Source organism: Schistocerca americana, chromosome 4 (assembly GCF_021461395.2).
Source record: "Schistocerca americana isolate TAMUIC-IGC-003095 chromosome 4, iqSchAmer2.1, whole genome shotgun sequence".
NCBI classification, from domain to species: domain Eukaryota; kingdom Metazoa; phylum Arthropoda; class Insecta; order Orthoptera; family Acrididae; genus Schistocerca; species Schistocerca americana.
In genome coordinates this window covers 233305847-233326337 of record NC_060122.1, presented here as the reverse complement: position 1 = coordinate 233326337, position 20491 = coordinate 233305847, and the positions used below count along the sequence as shown (strand labels likewise).

Sequence of the window (20491 nt, the reverse complement as noted above, 5' to 3'; positions counted from 1 at the left end):
AGTGTATATCAATGCTGCTCTTTGCTTGCTTATTATCGAAATGTGTGAAGTTACGCAGCAAAGTAGGACACTTAAAACATTCATTGATTGTAATTATTATCGCTAACGGTAATGTTTCTTCAACTGTTTGATGAGGACGTATTTCATGTACTTAACTCAGTAATTTCTGTGTGACTACCATGACGAAACGATTTCTTTGTGACAAGCAATTGAAAGCAATAGTCCGTGTACGTGTCAGTGAAGAGGGCGAAAACCAAACCAGTAGCTATTGAATTCATACTACATCTCAGTCAGAAGACATTTCAAATTTTGAAACCTCACGTTGCAATGTGCAAACAGAGGAAGTACATCAGTCAAAAGACAAAAATATCACGTCGAACTTACATTTTCCAGAGGCAGGTAGAGCATCCAGTGAAGACATTTTAAAATTGATTCCTGGTTCATTGGTTCTTTTGGTGAACAGCACACTATCATTGAGTGCAGTTGTAGCAGCGTACTAAATTTGTTCATAATATAAGGAGATAGTTACCTAATGATTAAAAATTTATAGTTCCTTTTGTCCCACATTTTAGGTCCTGTCCCACCAATTTTTTAAACCATCAGTCTTTAAGTCTCGATAATCTCGAAATTAGATCTGATGGCACTAGTTAATGTCTATCAACGGCAAAGCCTCCAATTAACGGACAAGCGCCCTCTGCTTAGAGCAAGCATGCCGTCGCGAAAAACTTGTGTGCCGTGTTACAGATGTCGGCGACGAAATCTGAGAGAATAAGGAGCAAACTAGGTTTCATGAACTTGTGTTCAGTAGTATATGGTAGAAGCCATTTTATTCAAACTATTCAATTACCTTGCAAAATCGGCCTTTCGTTGGGACATGGCTGTGGATTTCTGCACACACACACCTCTACATGAACCGCCGCTTTCGTTTCAGTACACCTGCCTGAATGTCCAAGACAGGCTCTGCATATACAGCATCTCTGACGTGCTCTCATAGATAGAAGTCCGAAGTGCTAACGTTCTGAAACAAGGTGGACCATGCATCCAGGAAACTTCTTTCGTTCCCTCGACCAGGAAAAGCATTTGTTAGGTGATTCTACACCTTAAATCGAAACTGGGATTTCCCAGTCTCATCTAGCAGCCACATGATTTTTACTACAGTAGAAGCACTTCTCCCGCGGAGGCGGCAGAGTAACCGGAAGAAGTGCACACGCGCCATGCTTCTGAAACATCGTGGACAGGTACCACATAGCAACTGCCAATAATCCCGCCCAAACTTAAGAGTAAACCGGTATCTACATTTCGTATCCGGCGTGACAAGCTGATTCTCTGTAGAACACAGGAGAGTTCTGTGTAAGTGGAAATTGATGTCGATCACTGCCATACACTGCACAGGATGCTGCATAGTATGACAATGTCGACTGTATCACAAAAGCATGTGGTTTTGGACATATCTTCATCACCTTCTAAGCTATTATTCTCTCAATTTGATCCGATTCTTGAAAAACAGACTGTGTATTCAGATAGATGGCACTGCTTCGTTCGGTTCAGAAAAATGGTTCCATTTTGTTAACCTTTATGAAGATAAATCATCAAAATCGACTATAAATACTTTCGTGCAGACGCTGCCACGCAGCTTTACATATTTAATGAACATCATATCATCCTGATGGCTATCAAGTTATTTTTAATATGTGACATCCTGTGCGTAATGAATTATGTCCAAAAGTCGTAACTGCAAAGTAGAGGAAATAGAGAACTGACGGCCATTTACTGCCTAAAAGTGTTATCAGAGTACGCCAAAGACAGCGGCGCCTTATATGAGAAACTGTTGAGCAGGCGTATTGCACGTAGTTGTTTACATCAACTACTCCATCTTCCAAGATAAGTGCAATCATAGCATCTATATACATGGAGATATAATTGCCATAGTTCGAAATCATGGCATCGTGTTATTGTCATTTACTGTTGATCTCTTAGTTAGGCACAAAGCGAACCCATCAGACACTGACATAAGGGCTGAAACAAATAATTCCAAATCACCTTTGGAATACTTTAACTTTAATTTACATACGATCTGCGATACTCCACACGACTGTCATTCCGCTTCACTTTTCCCCCGACGCACTATCTCCTGTCATGTTGTTGTTGTTGTGGTCTTCAGTCCTGAGACTGGTTTGATGCAGCTCTCCATGCTACTCTATCCTGTGCAAGCTTTTTCATCTCCCAGTACCTACTGCAACCTACATCCTTCTGAATCTGCTTAGTGTATTCATCTCTTGGTCTCCCTCTACGATTTTTACCCTCCACGCTGCCCTCCAATACTAAATTGGTGATCCCTTGATGCCTCAGAACATGTCCTACCAACCGATCCCTTCTTCTGGTCAAGTTGTGCCACAAACTTCTCTTCTCCCCAATCCTATTCAATACTTCCTCATTAGTTATTAGTTATTAATTATTAGTTATCTCCTGTCATAGGTTATTACAAAAAGACCTTGTAGCCGAGGCTGCTACCTTGGTGCTCGAGTTGGAGGTAAGCCGGTCCGAATCATGGTGGTAGCATTCCAAACCTCTACGCAGTGTCTCGTGAGCGAGAGTGACACTGCTGATGGTGATCCGTCCGTCCGATGGGGATTTTGAAGATCGGCGGCACCGTTGGTGCTGTTCTTCAGGAGTAAGCTGTATGCCAGTACCGGGTTTCATCCTCTCCTTTTCCTGGTCATAATTACACAGAAACGAAACAGAACACTACACTACATACGTATCCAGTTCACTCTCCAACACTCTATAAATACACATACGACGAACTGTCACATATCCGCAAGCAGAGGAGCCAATGTGCGTGCAGGGAGAACACTCTTTCCAGTGGGGCATCCCAGCCACTGTTGTCACGCCAGATTTACATTATATTTCTGTAACTGTTATTTTCATAAATAATGTGGAATTACACATATCTCAGGGTTTACTTCAGTCTCATATACCTGAACGAAATAGATGTTAATTTCTACTACCTTATTACTCTAATTTGATGATGATTGTATGGCTCATTTATCTGCTCTCTAGTAGAAGTAACATACCAGGCAACAATAATGAAGTGACTAGGAGTTAGCATTATAACAAAACGAGTAGTCTATGCTACTGCAGTTAGTATTTACTTCAGGACGGATTAGAGTTTTCTGATGCAAAATAATGTTGTCTTTAGAACTATGAGTGGTGATACCAAGGGAAGGAGCTTCAAGAAATGATTATTTGTTTTATAGAAAGATGTGCCATGGCCTCTGCTACTCGCAGAGTACACATTTCACCCGTATAGGACGAACCGTGCACTCTTGCCTTGTCAAGTGTGAAACCGGTATTACCTCGGCGTATCATAAAACGCCCAAAGCACTAAGTGGAAGGACTGGACCTTGAGGCAGGGAAGCATCCACTTTATATTGTTCACACAATTTATTGAAGTCAATGAACACAAATAACAATTTCATAAACTTCAAGTGAGAACCTATGTACATGAAGCCCATTAGTTGGCTTTCAGTACCCAAGCAAATGTAACAACTCTTCAGATCAGAAAGGCAATGCATTAAAAGAAAGGGTAACTTTACACATGAACTGTAAATAACTGTATTTAGTATTAACAAATAGTGAAGAAATACATTTAAAATAATAAACTCCCAGTCAGAGAACACGTATAAATAAAGCCCATCAGTTTCCTTTAGTTACTAACAAATGTGTAACAACTTTTCAAACGAGACAGATAATACCTTTTATAGAAAATAGAAAACACTGCACGCCCAAAGGGCTACAGTAAGTTCATTTACAGTTTTAAAAACTTGTCCAAATATATTCTTTTAAAAGAAAGAGTAACCTTACACACGGATTCCCAACTACTCTGGCAATAATCTACATCAGACAGTTCTCTTACAAATAGTTCCCAGCTCACGGCATCTGCCAAGTGCGGACACGAACGTCCTACGGAGCGGCCAATACGGGCCACACATGGTTCTGCCTTTCGGACCCAATTTATCTGCCCGACCGAGGGCGCGGAGTACAGCAGGTGCGTCCGACTTCCCTCCCCGGATGCTCTTCCCCCTCAAACGGTTAATTCAGAGAGCTGTTATTGGGTGCACCTAGGTCTCAACGGAACATTCAGTTTCGTCAGATTCAAGAACAAGCGAGGACCCGAAGGTGTAGCCCAGACCCACCACGATAATCGACCCCTTGGTGTCTAAAACATTATACACAATAAGCCCCTCGGCTGGGATGGTAATGCAGAATGCCGAAGCTACTAGACACAAAGTAACAAGAGTTCCATCAAAATGGTGCAACAAATTGCGTACGGTTCGACCACACATAGATTACTAACAGATTCTCATAACTCAGAACTCGCTAAATGGTTCAAATGGCTCTAAGCAGTATGGGACTTAGCGTCTGAGGTCATCAGTCCCATAGACTTATAACTAATTAAACATAACTAACCTAAGGACATCACACACATCCATGCCCAAGGCAGGATTCGAACGTGCGACCGTAGCAACTGCGCGGTTACAGACTGAAGCGCCTAGAATCGCTCGGTCACAGAGGCCGGCAGAACTCGATAATAGTTTGTCTCAAATGGCTCTGAGCACTATGGGACTTAACTTCTAAGGTCATCAGTCCCCTAGAACTTAGAACTACTTAAACCTAACTAACCTGAGGACATCACACACATCGATGCCCGAGGCAGGATTCGAACCTGCGACCGTAGCGGTCACGTGGTTCCAGCAGCATCAGAGAAGCAGGTCGCCACTACAATTTGCTAATAAAATGTCGTCGCTTAACGGCCACCGACTGCTTGGCTGCGCAGACCATCTCAAGACACGGCCGTTGCAATTGTAGTCTGTACAATGCCTTTTCAAAACACCTTTTCACCGACACGGTTACCTCCCCTCCTTGGGCAATTACACCGTCTTCTCTCCACCTCCCAGCTAAAACTCACTCGCGCTCACCCGTCGATCCGCTCACCGCCTCGTCACCTGGCGACCGACTCACCAGCGCCGAAAGGTTAGCATCTCTGAACAAATACCGCCGCAAAGCCGGCATGGCTCAATGTGGTCCCACGTATTTCTTGTTACGTCGCACGTCACAAACACGAAAGGAGTGAAGTTGCCGTTGGCAGAAAGCCAAAATCAACTATACAATTAAACTCTCTTAATAATACGACACGTTATTTCTAAATATAAAATAAATAAAATTTCTTTTTAAGAAGTGGATTCCTGTTCTTCTGGTGCCTCCTGCATGCAATGTCGTTTACTCTCCATTACTGCTCGCAACTGGCCGAAGTATCTTCGTCCTCAGCGCCGTCCCCAGATCCGACAGTGGAGACGTCCCATTTCGATTGCGAACGAAAGGTTCACTTCAAAATATTACATCACTTGATAAAGCGCTGGGGCAGTCTAAGTAACGTCTTTCTATTACTCGGTACTGATGCTCTTGCAGTCTGCGACCGAACTGGGGCGACCAGTGACGGGCGGCTGGTTAAGTCAGCTTTGGCAGGAAGCAATGAACTGCGTCTTCCTGGATATGCGGCACTGCCATTGCCTTCTTGATGCCGTTTCTTAGCAGTATGCCGGTCTGTGGGCAGTCGACGCTTTAGATCTGCTCATTTACGACAAGTACCAGCTCTTGGGATCGCTCAGACATCTGTGACGTTTAAGTATAAACGTTTCGAAACCAGTCGAGATGCCCCAGCGCTTTATCAAGTGGTGTATTATTTTGAAGTGACGCTTTCGTTCACAATCGACATGGGACGTCTCCACTGTCGTATGTGACTGCCATTAAGAGCCATATAAAATTTATGTGTCGTCCGAACAAGACACAGCCAAGGCAGAAACACCACAGGGGCAAAGACGCGATCTGGCGCCAGTGCCGTGGAGACTGGCCACTTGCTCGAGTTCGACCGGCGCCACGGGCGGCGCTGAGGATGAAGTTACCGACTACACCTCGGTCAGTTGCCGGCCGAGTACAAGCTGCCATTGATCAGACGACAGCGGACAAGACGATATTCGGAAGACAGAAGAGCAGCAACCGCCCACTTGGTTGTAGATGATCGTTCAGGGCGGACTTAGACAGGGAACGTGGTTTAGTGAAATCTTAGAAGTGAACAGACAGTTGTTGTAAATTCTGTTTGCTATGTACTGTGAAGTTTACCTACGATTCTTTGGTCTTAGCCATTGTGGGCCCTTTTCTTTGTTGTATTGCAAGCAGTGTTGCAGACTTCATATTTCAAGAACCTTCGTTCTCCTATCCTGTTTCCTGACCCTGGGACATAGCTGTGTAATAGTGGCAGAAGCCGTTTCATGAACTCAAAAACTTGACCTACCGTGACAAAAGTGGCAACGGGGCCTCCTTAGAAGTAATGACGAGGCCTTTACAAATTGGCGACGACGGTTTACAAAACTGGCGATGAGGGTTTAAAAAGTTTGGTGCCAATAAACACCGCACACTCGAAGGATTCGCGTTTCACAACAGAATCGGTTAATCGATTGTTTCACGGGATTATGGAGAATAAAGATAACAGATAATAAGAAATTACGATGCGCACAGCATATAGAAAAGTCAAAACAACATTCGGTGAAATTAACAGCGCGCGTGGTAACACTAAGAGTGCAACGGGAATTCCAGTGCCAAATGCAGAGGAGAAAACTGATACGTGAAAAGAATACATAGAAAGGCCTCTATGAGGGGGACGGCTTGTCTGATGACGTGACAGAAAAAGAAAAAGAAGTCGGTAGGGAAGAGAGAGGGGATCCAGTATCAGCGTCAGAATTTAAAAGAGCTTTCGAGGACAACGATCATATTAGGTAGATGTTGTTGTTGTGGTCTTCAGTCCAGAGACTCGTTTGATGCAGCTCTCCATGCTACTCTATCCTGTGCAAGGTTCTTCATCTCCCAGTACCTACCACAACCCACATCCTTCTGAATCTAGAGTATTCCTCTCTTGGTCTTCCTCCACGAGTTTTACCCTCCACGCTGCCGTCCAATACTAAATTGGTGATCCCTTGATGCCTCAGAATATGCCCTACCAACCGATCCCTTCTTCTAGTCAAGTTGTGCCACAAGCTCCTCTTCTCCCCAATTCTATTCAATACCTCCTCATTAGTTATGTGATCTACCCATCTAATCTTCAGCATTCCTCTGTAGCACCACATTTCGAAATCTTCTATTGTCTTCTTGTCCAAACAATTTATCGTTCATGTTTCACTTCCACACATGGCTGCACTCCATACAAATACTTTCAGAAAAGACTTTCTGAAACTTAAATCTATACTCGATGTTTACAAATTTCTCTTCTTCAGAAACGCTTTGCTTGCCATTGCCAGTCTACATGTTATATGCTCTCTACTTCGACCATCATCAGTTATTTTGCTCCCCAAATAACAAAACACATTTACTACTTTAAGTGTCTCATTTCCTAATCTAATTCCCACAGCATCACCCGATTTAATTCGACTACATTCCAATGTTCTCGTTTTGCTTTTGTTAATGTTCATCTTATATCCTCCTTCCAAGACACGGTCCATTCCGTTCAGCTGCTCTTCCAGGTCCTCTGCTGTCTCTGTCAGAATTACAATGTCATCGGTGAACCTCAACGTTTTTATTTCTTCTCCATGGATTTTAATTCCAACTTCGAATTTTTCTTTGGTTTCCTTTACTGCTTGCACAATATACAGATTGAATAACATCGGGGATAGGCAACAACCCTGTCTCACTCCCTTCCCAACCACTGCTTCCCTTTCATGTCCCTCGACTCTTATAACTGCCATCTGGTTTCTGCACAAATTGTAAATAGCCATTCGCTCCCTCTATTTTACCCCTACCACCTTCCGAATTTGAAAGAGAGTATTCCAGTCAACAATGTCAAAAGCTTTCTCTAAGTCTACAAATGCTAGAAACGTAGGTTGGCCTTTCCTTAATCTATTTTCTAAGACATGTCGTAAGGTCAGTATTGCCTCACGTGTTCCGACATTTCTACGGAATCCAAACTGATCTTCCCCGAGGTCGGCTTCTGCCAGTTTTTCCATTCGTCTGTAAAGAATTCGTGTTGGTATTTTGCAGCCATTGCTTATTAAACTGATAGGTCGGTAATTTTCGCACCTGTCAACACCTGCTTTCTTTGGAATTGGACTTATTATATTCTTCTTGAAGTCTGAAGGTATTTCGCCTGTCTCATACATCTTGCTCATTAGATGGTAGAGTTTTGTTAGGCTTGGCTCTCCCAAGGCTGTCAGTAGTTCTAATGGAATGATGTCTACTCGTGGGGGCATGTTTCGACTTAGTCTTTCAGTGATCTGTCAAACTCTTCACCTAGTATCATATCTCCTATTTCATCTTCATCTACCTCCTCTTCCATTTCCGTAATATTGTCCTCAAGAACATCACCCTAGTGCAGGCCGTCTATATACGCCTTCCACCTTTCTGCTCTCCCTTCTTTGCTTAGAACTGGGTTTCCATGTGAGCTCTTGATATTCATACAAGTGGTTCTCTTTTCTCCAAAGGTCTCCATAATTTTCCTGTAGGCATTATCTATCTTACCCCTAGTGATATGTTCCTCTAAATCTTTACAATTATTCTCTGGCCATCCCTCCTTAGACATTTTGCACTTCCTGTCGATCTCATTTTTGAGACGTTTGTATTCCTTATTGCCTGCTTCATTTACTGCATTTTTATATTTTCTCCTTTCATCAACTGAATTCAATATCTCTTCTGTTACCCAAGTATTTCTATCAGCCCTCGTCTTTTTATCTACTTGATCCTCTGCTACCTTCACTATTTCCTCTCTCAAAGCTACCCATTCTTCTTCTACTGTATTTCTTTCCCCCATTCTTGTCAGTCGTTCCCTAATGTTCTCCCTGAAGATTACAACTTTTGGTTGTTTCAGTTTATCTGTGTCCCATCTCCTCAAATTCCCACCTTTTTGCAGTTTCTTCAGTTTTAATCTACAGTTCATAACCAATAGATTGTGGTTAGAGTCCACATCTGCCCCTGGAAATTTAAAACCTGGTTCCTGATTCTCTGTCTTACCATTATATAATCTATCTGATACCTTCTAGTATCTCCAGGGTTCTTCCATGTATACAATCTTCTTTCATGATTCTTGAACCAAGTGTTAGCTATGATTAAGCTATGCTCGGTGCAAAATTCTATCAGGCGGCTTCCTCTTTCATTTCTTCCACCCAATCCATATTCACCTACTACGTTTCCTTGTCTCCCTTTTCCCACTATCGAATTCCAGTCACCGATGACTATTAAATTTTAGCCTCCCTTCACTATCTGAATAATTTCTTTTGTCTCATCATACATTTCATCAATATCTTCGTCATCTGCGGAGCTAGTTGGCATATAAACGTATACTACTGTGGTTGGCGTGGGTTTCGTATCTATCTTGGCCACAATAATGCGGTCACTATGCAGTTTGTAGTAGCTTACCCGCATTCCTATTTTCCTATTCATTATTAGGCAGAAGTGATAGATAACATTCCATCAGAACTTCAAAAATCTTTGGGGGGGGGGGGGGAGTGGCAAGAAAATGAATATTCACGTTAGTGTGTAGAAATTATAAGACTGACGATATACCATCAAACTTCGAAGAAAATCGACCACACAATTCACAATATTGCAAGAGCAGAAAGTGTGGTAACCATCTCACAATCAGCTTAACAGCTGAAGCATCCAAGTTCCTGACAAGAATAACATACAGAAGGATGGAAAAGAAAATTGAGGATCTGTTAGATGACGATCAGTTCAGCTTTAGAAAAGGTGAAGGCGCCAAGAAGCAGTTCTGACGTTGCGCTTGATAATGGAAGCAAGACTAAATAAAATCAAGACAAGTTCGTAGGATTTGTCGACCTGGAGAAAGCGTTCGAAGTTCCAACAAAAATAGGGATAAGCTGTAGTGAAACATGGACAGTGGGAAAACCGGAAGAGAAGAGAATCAAAGCATTTGAGATGTTGGGCTACAGAAAAATGCTGAAATTTAGGTGGACTGATAAGGTAAAGAATAAGGAGGTTCTCCGGAAAATCGGCAAGGAAAGGAATATATGGAAAACTCTGACAAGAACAGGCTGGTAGGATATCTGTTAAGACATCACGAAATAACTTCCATGGTACTAGATGGAGCTGTAGAGAGTAAAAACTGTAGCGGAACACAGAGATTGAAATAGACCCAGGAAATAAATTAGGATGCAGGTTGCAAGTGCTTCTCTGAGATGAAGAGGTTAGCACAAGAGAGAAATTTGTGGCGGGCCGCAACAAACCAGTCAGAAGACTGATGTCTCAAAAATAAAATGTCTAAATGTGGTATTTTCCACACAGACTCGCTTACCTATGAGACGACATGGTTCTGCATAGTGGTCAGGAAGAGCTGGAGTCCGTGTGCTGTTTGTTTCACAATTCTAGGGGTTGCAGAGGGGACTTACTAGGTAAAGTTTTTGTGATGATTCCATGTCCGGAAATGTACCGCTTAGATGTAAAATTTCAACAATGGACCACTTTCAAGTATCCTGCTTCACGCTACTTAGGCAGGCAGTGGAGACATGTGAGACCTACAGTAGCTGCTTCAAGTGGCGGTCCTGCTGACCGTTGCATAAAATACACTCCTGGAAATAGAAATAAGAACACCGTGAATTCATTGTCCCAGGGAGGGGAAACTGTATTGACACATTCCTGGGGTCAGATACATCACATGATCACACTGACAGAACCACAGGCACATAGACACAGGCAACAGAGCATGCACAATGTCGGCACTAGTACAGTGTATATCCACCTTTCGCAGCAATGCAGGCTGCTAGTCTCCCATGGAGACGATGGTAGAGATGCTGGATGTAGTCCTGTGGAACGGCTTGCCATGCCATTTCCACCTGGCGCCTCAGTTGGACCAGCGTTCGTGCTGGACGTGCAGACCGCGTGAGGCGACGCTTCATCCAGTCCCAAACATGCTCAATGGGGGACAGATCCGGAGATCTTGCTGGCCAGGGTAGTTGACTTACACCTTCTAGAGCACGTTGGGTGGCACGGGATACATGCGGACGTGCATTGTCCTGTTGGAACAGCAAGTTCCCTTGCCGGTCTAGAAATGCTAGAACTATGGGTTCGATGACGGTTTGGATGTACCGTGCACTATTCAGTGTCCCCTCGACGATCACCAGTGGTGTACGGCCAGTGTAGGAGATCGCTCCCCACACCATGATGCCGGGTGTTGGCCCTGTGTACCTCGGTCGTATGCAGTCCTGATTGTGGCGCTCACCTGCACGGCGCCAAACACGCATACGACCATCATTGGCACCAAGGCAGAAGCGACTCTCATCGCTGAAGACGACACGTCTCCATTCGTCCCTCCATTCACACCTGTCGCGACACCACTGGAGGCGGGCTGCACGATGTTGGGGCGTGAGCGAAAGACGGCCTAACGGTGTGCGGGACCGTAGCCCAGCTTCATGGAGACGGTTGCGAATGGTCCTCGCCGATACCCCAGGAGCAACAGTGTCCCTAATTTGCTGGGAAGTGGCGGTGCGGTCCCCTACGGCACTGCGTAGGATCCTACAGTCTTGGCGTGCATCCGTGCGTCGCTGCGGTCCGGGCCCAGGTCGACGGGCACGTGCACCTTCCGCCGACCGCTGGCGACAACATCGATGTACTGTGGAGACCTCACGCCCCACGTGTTGAGCAATTCGGCGGTACGTCCACCCGGCCTCCCGCATGCCCACTATACGCCCTCGCTCAAAGTCCGTCAACTGCACATACGGTTCACGTCCACGCTGTCGCGGCATGCTACCAGTGTTAAAGACTGCGATGGAGCTCCGTATGCCATGGCAAACTGGCTGACACTGACGGCGGCGGTGCACAAATGCTGCGCAGCTAGCGCCATTCGACGGCCAACACCGCGGTTCCTGGTGTGTCCGCTGTGCCGTGCGTGTGATCATTGCTTGTACAGCCGTCTCGCAGTGTCCGGAGCAAGTATGGTGGGTCTGACACACCGGTGTCAATGTGTTCTTTTTTCCATTTCCAGGAGTGTATGTCTGCGACGCATGCTTTCGTACCCACGGTTCAAACACCCTGGTGCACCACAGTCAACTCTCCTAGCTGCGAACGTACAGGTTTGTCGCAGATATTTCCGTAGACGGGCGAAAATCGTTTGTGATGAACTGAGGTGGCGCGAAAGACGTTCTCGACACACGCGTCGTGTCACTTCTACATGTCCTAGAAGAGTGTAAAAGGAATTGTCAAACACCTATGTGTGATGAATAACGACAGTATCATGTCCCCTAAAACTACGCAGACCCTAATTACTCTCAAAGCCGTGTGGTAGGAATTGCTCGCAATAAAAATGACATTTTACCAAGGGATTGACTTAATTTTGTTATTTTTCTGCTAATGTTTGCTACTATTATTAAGGTATGTATGTCTTGTTGTACTACGGTCGGAGGTTCGAATCCTGCCTCGGGCATGGATGTGTGTGATGTCCTTTGATTAGTTAGGTTTAAGTAGTTCTAAGTTCTGGGGGACTGATGACCTCAGAAGTTAAGTCCCATAGTGCTCAGAGCCACTTGAACCATTTTGTCCTGTTGTAAATGAGTTTCTATTACAGTCGTATTATCGAATACAAGGCGACTTCAATGTGCTGCTTTGTCGTTCTGAAATATCGGATACTCCAAAGATATTTCATTTTCACTGACATCTGTAAAGTCTACGTGTTAACTGGTGGCATTACGTGTAACTTGCACATTTTTCTAGAGTTGACATTTGTTTGCCGTAAGAGAAAGGAAGCATCATTTTTTAAATCACATTACAGTAGCATTTGTATTACCTACGCCTAAAATTTATTTGCATGACCATGTCTAAGTCGAGAATCTTCATCGTGGAATATTATAACAAAACGAAAAGGACATAAACGTGAGATTTAAACTGTTTGTAATGAACGACAGTAGGTATCAGACTGTCTTAAGTGATGTAATGTTTCTTGGTGATTGATGTAAGCCGGCCGGAGTGGCCGAGCGGTTAAAGGCGCTACAGTCTGGAACCGCACGACCGGTACGGTCGCAGGTTCGAATCCTGCCTCGGGCATGGATGTGTGTGATGTCCTTAGGTTAGTTAGGTTTAAGTAGTTCTAAGTTCTAGGGGACTTATGACCACAGCAGTTGAGTCCCATAGTGCTCAGAGCCATTTGAACCATTTTTTGATTGATGTAAATGTCGATCTAACACAGTCAACCGTGGACATGGATATCGTTTTGACATCCTTCCGATTTCAACGACATCAGACCACTCACGCTAACATGGGAATGTAAATTACCAGAAGAGATGTGCACTTTATATAGGACTCTTGTTGTCGGTTCCTAATTTACAGGATGACTGAGCGAGCAGAAAAGGTTGTAGTGGGAAATCCTGCTTGTAACAAAGTTCGCTTGTTATTATTATGTCACAGTGATGTATAACACATATATTGCGTCTTTGCTACTAAAGGATGGGAGAGCTAGCGTTTATTGAGATATAAATGGCGTAAAAGCTGAGGGCTGGGGGGACTGCAAGAAGACTTAGCTGTAAAACGTTATTACGAGGCCACCGCTATATTAAGTACCACCAAGCTTCGTAACAGAAAAATATAGATCCTGTTAAATCCATTACAAAACATTAACCATGCCGTTATTATTATTATTGTTATTTTCTCGTAAAAGAAAAACTAAGCCATATCTGATGACCTATTTTCATTCTTCACACTTTGGTCTTCAATAGATCATTTTGTGTCGATATCAGACGCTTCCTGTAACCGACGCACCAGGAGGAATGACCCACTGCTGCGAGAGCGTCGGTCATTTGCAGGAATTCTGAAGCCCTCCTATTGGACCTGTAATAAAATAATTCTGTATAACTCGTTTTCAATATATTTACTGCCAGCGTAGTAGGGTTATTGAAAAAATATTAAGTTCTAACAAAAAGGGGACATGTTGTAACAAATGTCATTTTCTTCGAACACAAAATAGAGACAAAACCGTGCACAGAAAATTGATTTTTTGAAGATATTTCGAAACGGTTACGTAAGATGGCAGAGAGTTCAATTTAGAATACCGGCATCAAATTCCAATCACAATCGGATGTACCGTTCTGAAGTTGTGTTTCTCGTCAATACGAAAAATACGGTTACGAGAAGAACGTATTTAAAATTTTGAGTTGCATATTTTATGTTAAAAAGAACTCTATTCTGCGATCCATGGAACATTCAGCAATCTTTCCAGAGCCAAAAGGAGGTGCGTCACCATCTTATTCGTGGCCATAGTTGTCCTGCGGGCATCTTTGGCAAGTTCTGCCATCCGCCGGTCTGTTCGCTCTACACACTTTTCGTCCGGGTTGGGTTGTTTGCGGGAAGAGACCAAACTGCGAGGTCATCGATCTCATCGGATTAGGGAAGGACGGGGAAGGAAGTCGGCCGTGCCCTTTCAAAGGAACCATCCCGGCATTTGCCTGGAGCGATTTAGGGAAATCACGGAAAACCTAAACCAGGAGGGCCGGACGCAGGTTTGACCTGGTCGTCCTCCCGAATGCGAGTCCAGTGTGCTAACCACTATGCTACATCGCTGGGTACTTTTCGTCCGCTTTTGTACAGAAGTTCTACCAGTCTGGTGAGATCTCAAGTTCGAGCACGTTCGTAATTTCCGTAATGCTTGTTGGGCTTTCTTTGAAATTACATATCGACTATATGTTCCCTCTGTGAATAATTTCCAGAGATACTTTTTCACGATTCAGCTTGTAACTCGATAACGGAGTTTCTGGCGAACTTAAAAGGAACACTATAATAGACGTCTCAGAGAACATTTTAAGCAAAAAAATCGATTTTTTTTTTAATTTTCAAAACGGACTATCCGCTTAATATGTGTTCCTTCTTCGTTTTTGCACGTCAAGGATCAGCGAAATTCCTCTACATCTGTAGAGAATAGCTTTGGTGATGTTGAATCCCGGACTCGTCTTTCAAAACTGAAAGTAGTGGTTTTCGCTACCGTCATGAACAATAGAACTTGAAGTATTGAGGAATTTATTGTTATGTATACTATCATAGGTTGAATCATTGTCCTCTTTCTCAATGACTTTTGGTACAGGCTTTGTTGCCCCTGAATCAAAATCTTTATCAAAACTATTAATGTCCAAAAAGCGTTAATTCATACTCATTCTTTGTTTTGTTCAACCGCAAAACATCACTTGTGCTATATTCACAGGATATAATGTTACTGAAGGTCTTGTACATTACGGACAGAATGCAGATAGACCATACGTCTTTTATGCCTCGATCTTGTGATGTGGTCATGCCGGAAATAATTTAGCAAATCCCATATGGATTTGTATGTCTTACCTGGTATTACTTCCAAAATGTCATTGTTTTTATTATTAAGTAGACAAATTTCTAATTCATCTCTTTTACAGTTTAAACATTTAAAGAAATTTTGAAACCGTTATGCATGTCAGTTACAATGCCATCTGCCATCTTACGTTTCTCTTTTGTTGTGTTTGTACTCTTATTGTCTTCAATAGTTCATATTACAAGATTTTTCTAGTATCTTGTCACATCTTCTCAAAACATTTCTGAGTCATTATATTGTCGACTGCTTAAAAATCTCGTCTCCTTTTCATCAGCTGCCTTGATCGGTTATTTATTTTCTTTTCCTTTTCTTCTTTTAGTGCTTGTAAGGCCCCCGTATAACTTTGATTAATATTATCTATACAGTTATATAGTAATCATAAGTAGTAACTGCAGAGCCCTTCTAGTTCGCATTTCATCCACCGGCGTGATTTATCTGCTAGACAAGTTACACTGGAGGTCGAGCATACCGTCAGTGTGTCTCAGGGGTTTGAACAGAGTCGTGGTATCGTTTGTCAACAGCGGGACGCTCATCTCGTCGTATTGTGTTGATTCATACCGGACGGTGCAGCCACTTCTGTATCACTGTGTTTGCAAGACTGATACATGGTCGCAGTACATCACGTTGAACACATAAGTCCGCAGATTCTCTCCCATCTCATCTCCTTTACCGACAGAAAACGTCGTGACAATTCACTGTGTTCGTCAACATAACGAGTCGCTGTATTTCATGAAGAACTATCACCATTCCTACTTATAAACAAGTAAATGGACAACGCAAGAGAAAGCAATGACATCTTATAAATTGCAGCAAAAGAAAACTATCCCGTAAAATATAAGACTAACATAACGCCAGTTAATGATCAGGAGGATTGCCCATCACAGAAAAGGCGGGAAACGCTACTTTGACTGCACCACCCGGTTACTGTCTCATGTCTGCGCATTTGCATCTCCCGCAAGGTGTATTCCGAGTATTTTCCTGTGTCATTACGTCTAAGTTACTAAGAATGACAGACGTGTTTAGTGACCTGCTGAATGCAACACAAAACAGTATTGACTATGATACAAGACGTGTTCATTCCCTAGTGTTGTGAACAGTACGAATCTGTGGGAAACGTGTGCGAAACTCTTTGCGCAAATGTTTATAAGACTAGGAGTATTTTGGCAAAACCTCCAGCAAAGTCTGCAATGCCAAATGTAGTGGTAGAGTGGCACAGACGGGATCTTTAGCGAATAAAAAGTGTAACTAACCGAAAAGATTTCGCATACTAGAAAATGTTGCGTTTGTAACATTGTAAACATCTTACTGGTTAGTCTTATTTTGACCGCGCTATTCAACTAGCATTCTTGATTGAGAAGTAGCGGCTTCGGTCTCATAAACTGACATACGGCTGGAAGAGTGGTGTGCTGACCACATCCGCTCAATATCCGCATCCAGTGACGCCTGTGCTCTGAGGGTGACACGGCGGCCAGTCGGTAACGTTGGGCCTTCTTGGCCTGTTCGGGCGGAGTTTAGTTTACTTTTATATAAGTAGCATGCCTATGCAGGACATATTTGTAACTGCAGGGCGATTCCGTAATGATGTTAAAAACTTTCAGACATGTTGGAGAAGAGTAAATGTATCAGTTTGAGTTAAAGAATCCAGGTCGGGGAAGGACCGGGTCGACAGTTATAGGCGAAAATTGCTGACAGTGGACCTCTGTTACTGCAAGGTATTTGCTTTCCATATTTGGGGAGCAGGTACTAGGAACCTAATCAACAAAAAATCGTCTAGTGAATACGGGCTCCAAACTGCACAACTTAATGAGCTACCAGCACCTGGTCAGTAGAAGAAATGTGTTTCGCGGTAGCAAAAATGAACAAGTGCTCATAGCTTTTAAGGTATGTACTTGGGAACCCATGTTTACTGGACTTTTGTTCTTGATTAGGTCCGTACCACCCCATCTCAAAAAATGGAGAGCAAAGGGCTTGCAGTAGAAGAGGTCCACCGTCAACGGTATCAGAAGGGTTTTCGCTTATAACTTTCGAGTCCCTACCAGTTCGCATACTTGAAATTAATACAGTTACCCCTCCCCATCATCACGGAATTATTCTTTACATATGTACTCCAAGCCACAGAACAGAGGAAGGCGCAGGGCACTTCGTACCAATATCGGTAATCGTCTGTCCTTTTCCATTTGCGTAATGAGCGAGGGAAACAAATTACTGCCAGTATGCCTCGGTACTCACCCTAATCTCGCTTAAGTTATTCGTGGCCCATACACGAGATGTAGGGTAGTGTCAGCTGAATGGTATCACGGACTTCCTCGAATACTGTGCTTCTCAAAAACTGCGTCACATTTTTCGTATGTGTCATACCGTCCTGAATTCGTTCAAAATCTTTTGCGATGCCTCTTTGAGAAGACGTTCAGGTACTGGAACAATACTTTAGGGCCGGCTGCTTTGGCCGAGCGATTCGACGAGGTTCAGTCCTGAACCGCGCTGCTGCTACGGTCGCACGTTCGAATCCTGCCTGGGGCATAGATGTGTGTGATCTCCTTGGGTTAGTTAGGTTTAAGTAGTTCCAAGTCTAGGGCACTGATGACTTCAGATGTTAAGTCCCATACCGCTTAGAGCCATTTGAACCATTTGAATACTTTAGGGTTGGCTAGTCTAGGGTCTTAGATGCAGTTTTTTCTACAAAAATGGTTCAAATGGCTCTCAGCACTATGGACTTAACTTCTGAGGTCATCAGTCCCTTAGAACTACTTAATCCCAACTAACCTAAGGACAGCACACACATCCATGCCCGAGGCAGGATTCGAACCTGCGACCGTAGCGGCCGCGCGGTTCCATACTGTAGCGCCTTGAACCGCTCGCCCATCCCGGCCGGCTTTTTTCTACAGACTCACTCCACTTTCATAGACCCTTCGCAACAGATCTGTCTTCCGTTCGCTTTCCCTAATACCGGTTTCGTGTGATAGTCCCGTTTCATATCGCATCATGGCATTGCCGCTAATTACATAAACTATGTGACGTGCTCAAGATGTTCACCATTAACGTAGTAAATATCGGGTTCTTTTTCTTTGATAGACATTATCCTTACTTTACCCACGTATACACAGACCTACCATTCATGACACCAAGTGAAAATGTTTTCAGTGAGTTCATGCGTCAGCTTACGATCGTCCAACGACAGTACATTAAGCGAACAGTCCCACAATGCTACTGATCCTGTCTGATATGGTGTTACTCCCTTCCATCAGGATTCTCTCTCTCCTTCCAGATCTCATTACCCTTAATGGCACTGAAAAAGCCAAGGAAAATGAATACCGTAACACGCTTTCCTATCTTTTGCATATGGTGGTACTCCCTTCCATCAGGATTCTCTCTCTCCTTGCAGATTTCATTACCCTTAATGGCACTGAAAAAGCCAGTGGAAATGAATACCGTAACACGCTTTCCTATCTTTTGCATATATCTATCATAGTGCTTAATAATGTCAGAACAATACATTTTCCTAGGAGCTAGTTCATATTCTGATCTTGGGAGTGAAGTGTGCCTGACGCGCGCGACAAAAGAGTTCGCAGTTTTACTGTACTGAAGCGTTCGGCCATGGTGTGTGTGCAGCGGCGCGCAGGGTGCCCAGAGGCAGCTGCAGCTGGCGGACAACTTCACTCAGCGTGACGTCAACGAGAGCCGCGTCTGGTACGAGAACACGCACAAGTTCTTCGGGCTCTCCACCAACGACTCTTTCGCTGTTGACATACGCGCCGACTTCGCCGAGTCAATCTTGGGTCATGTAAGTATCTACCACTAAACTTCAGGATCTCGTATTTGTACTACTATATTTTGCCTGTGAAATCGTCAGTGGTTTTAATTAACTCTGTACTATTCTGAGTTCTTAGAAAAGCGTATTTGTGAGTAACTTAGCACGAACCAAATTCCTGCAACGAGACCGAAACGTTTATGTTCCAGTGTTCACCTATTGTTTTTCCATATCACAGCCTGAGCAGCAATAAATTTAAATTCGAGAGAGGGAACGAAACTGTCAATTTAATTTCTGTGTTTATCACAATGGTTGATGATCGGAAATTTGCTCTCTAATCTCTTTCCTGTGCAGATATGACTCCTATAACATTACAGAGAAGTAATATGTTTATGAAGTGTATGAAATTTAGAGCTGTCTTCCATCTTAATTCTGTTTAATAAGTGATGTCATATTTAATTGTTCTGAGATGTTTGCCAAAACAATTTTCTTGTTTAAGAAGTTTTTTCTCTAAGTCATTGCTTGGAAAAAGTAGATGAGTCATTTAATCCGCGCCTACATTGTCCGTACGTACGCCGGTAAACTATAAGGAAAATCAAAAAGTTTCCGGTTGAAGGCATTCCTGTAGCCTACGAGGATGAGTCAAAAGAAACCTTCAATATCTTTTTAAATATCATTTATTGTGTACAACTGGTACAAAGCTGTATCACTTTTCAACATAATCTCCCCCACGCTCAATGCAAGTCCTCCGGCGCTTACAAAGTGCATAAATTCCTTTACAAAAAAATTCTTTTGGTAGTCCGCGCAACCTTTCATGCACATCGTGGCGTACCTCTTCATCAGACCGGAACTTCTTTCTTCCCATTGCGTCTCTGAGTGGTCCAAACATATGGAAATCACTTGGGGCAAGGTCTGGTGAGTAAGGTGGATGAGGAAGACACTCAAAATGAAGGTCTGTGATTGTTGCAACTGTTGTACGGGCAGTGTGGGGCCTTGCTTTGTCATGCTGCAAAAGGACACCTGCTGACAGCAATCCATGTCTCTTTGATTTGACTGCAGGCCGCAGATGATTTTTTAGGAGATCTGTGTATGATGCACTGGTGGCAGTGGTCCCTCTAGGTATGTAATGCTCCAAACTGACGGCTTTTTCGTCCCAAAAGAGAGTCAGCATGAACTTCCATGCTGATGGTTCTCTTCGAAACTTCTTTGGTTTTGGTGATGAGGAATGGCGCCATTCCTTGCTCGCTCTCCCCAGGTTTCGTCCCCAGTTACGATTCTTGCAAGGAAGCCATCACCTTCTCGTTCAAAGCGCCGAAGAAGTTCTTCACAAGCATCAACACGTCGTTCTCTCATTTCAGGAGTCA

At 43.6% G+C, this 20491-nt stretch overlaps 1 protein-coding gene across 1 annotated transcript in view; it reads left to right on the top strand.

Moving 5' to 3' along the window:
* LOC124613370 (chondroitin sulfate proteoglycan 4) overlaps window positions 1-20491 on the top strand; it is a 553335-nt gene that overhangs the window by 507214 nt on the left and 25630 nt on the right. Inside the window, exon 21 of the mRNA XM_047142070.1 lies at window positions 18989-19160. Within this exon, the coding sequence (XP_046998026.1) occupies window positions 18989-19160 (172 nt within the window). The remainder of the gene's footprint in view (window positions 1-18988; window positions 19161-20491) is intronic.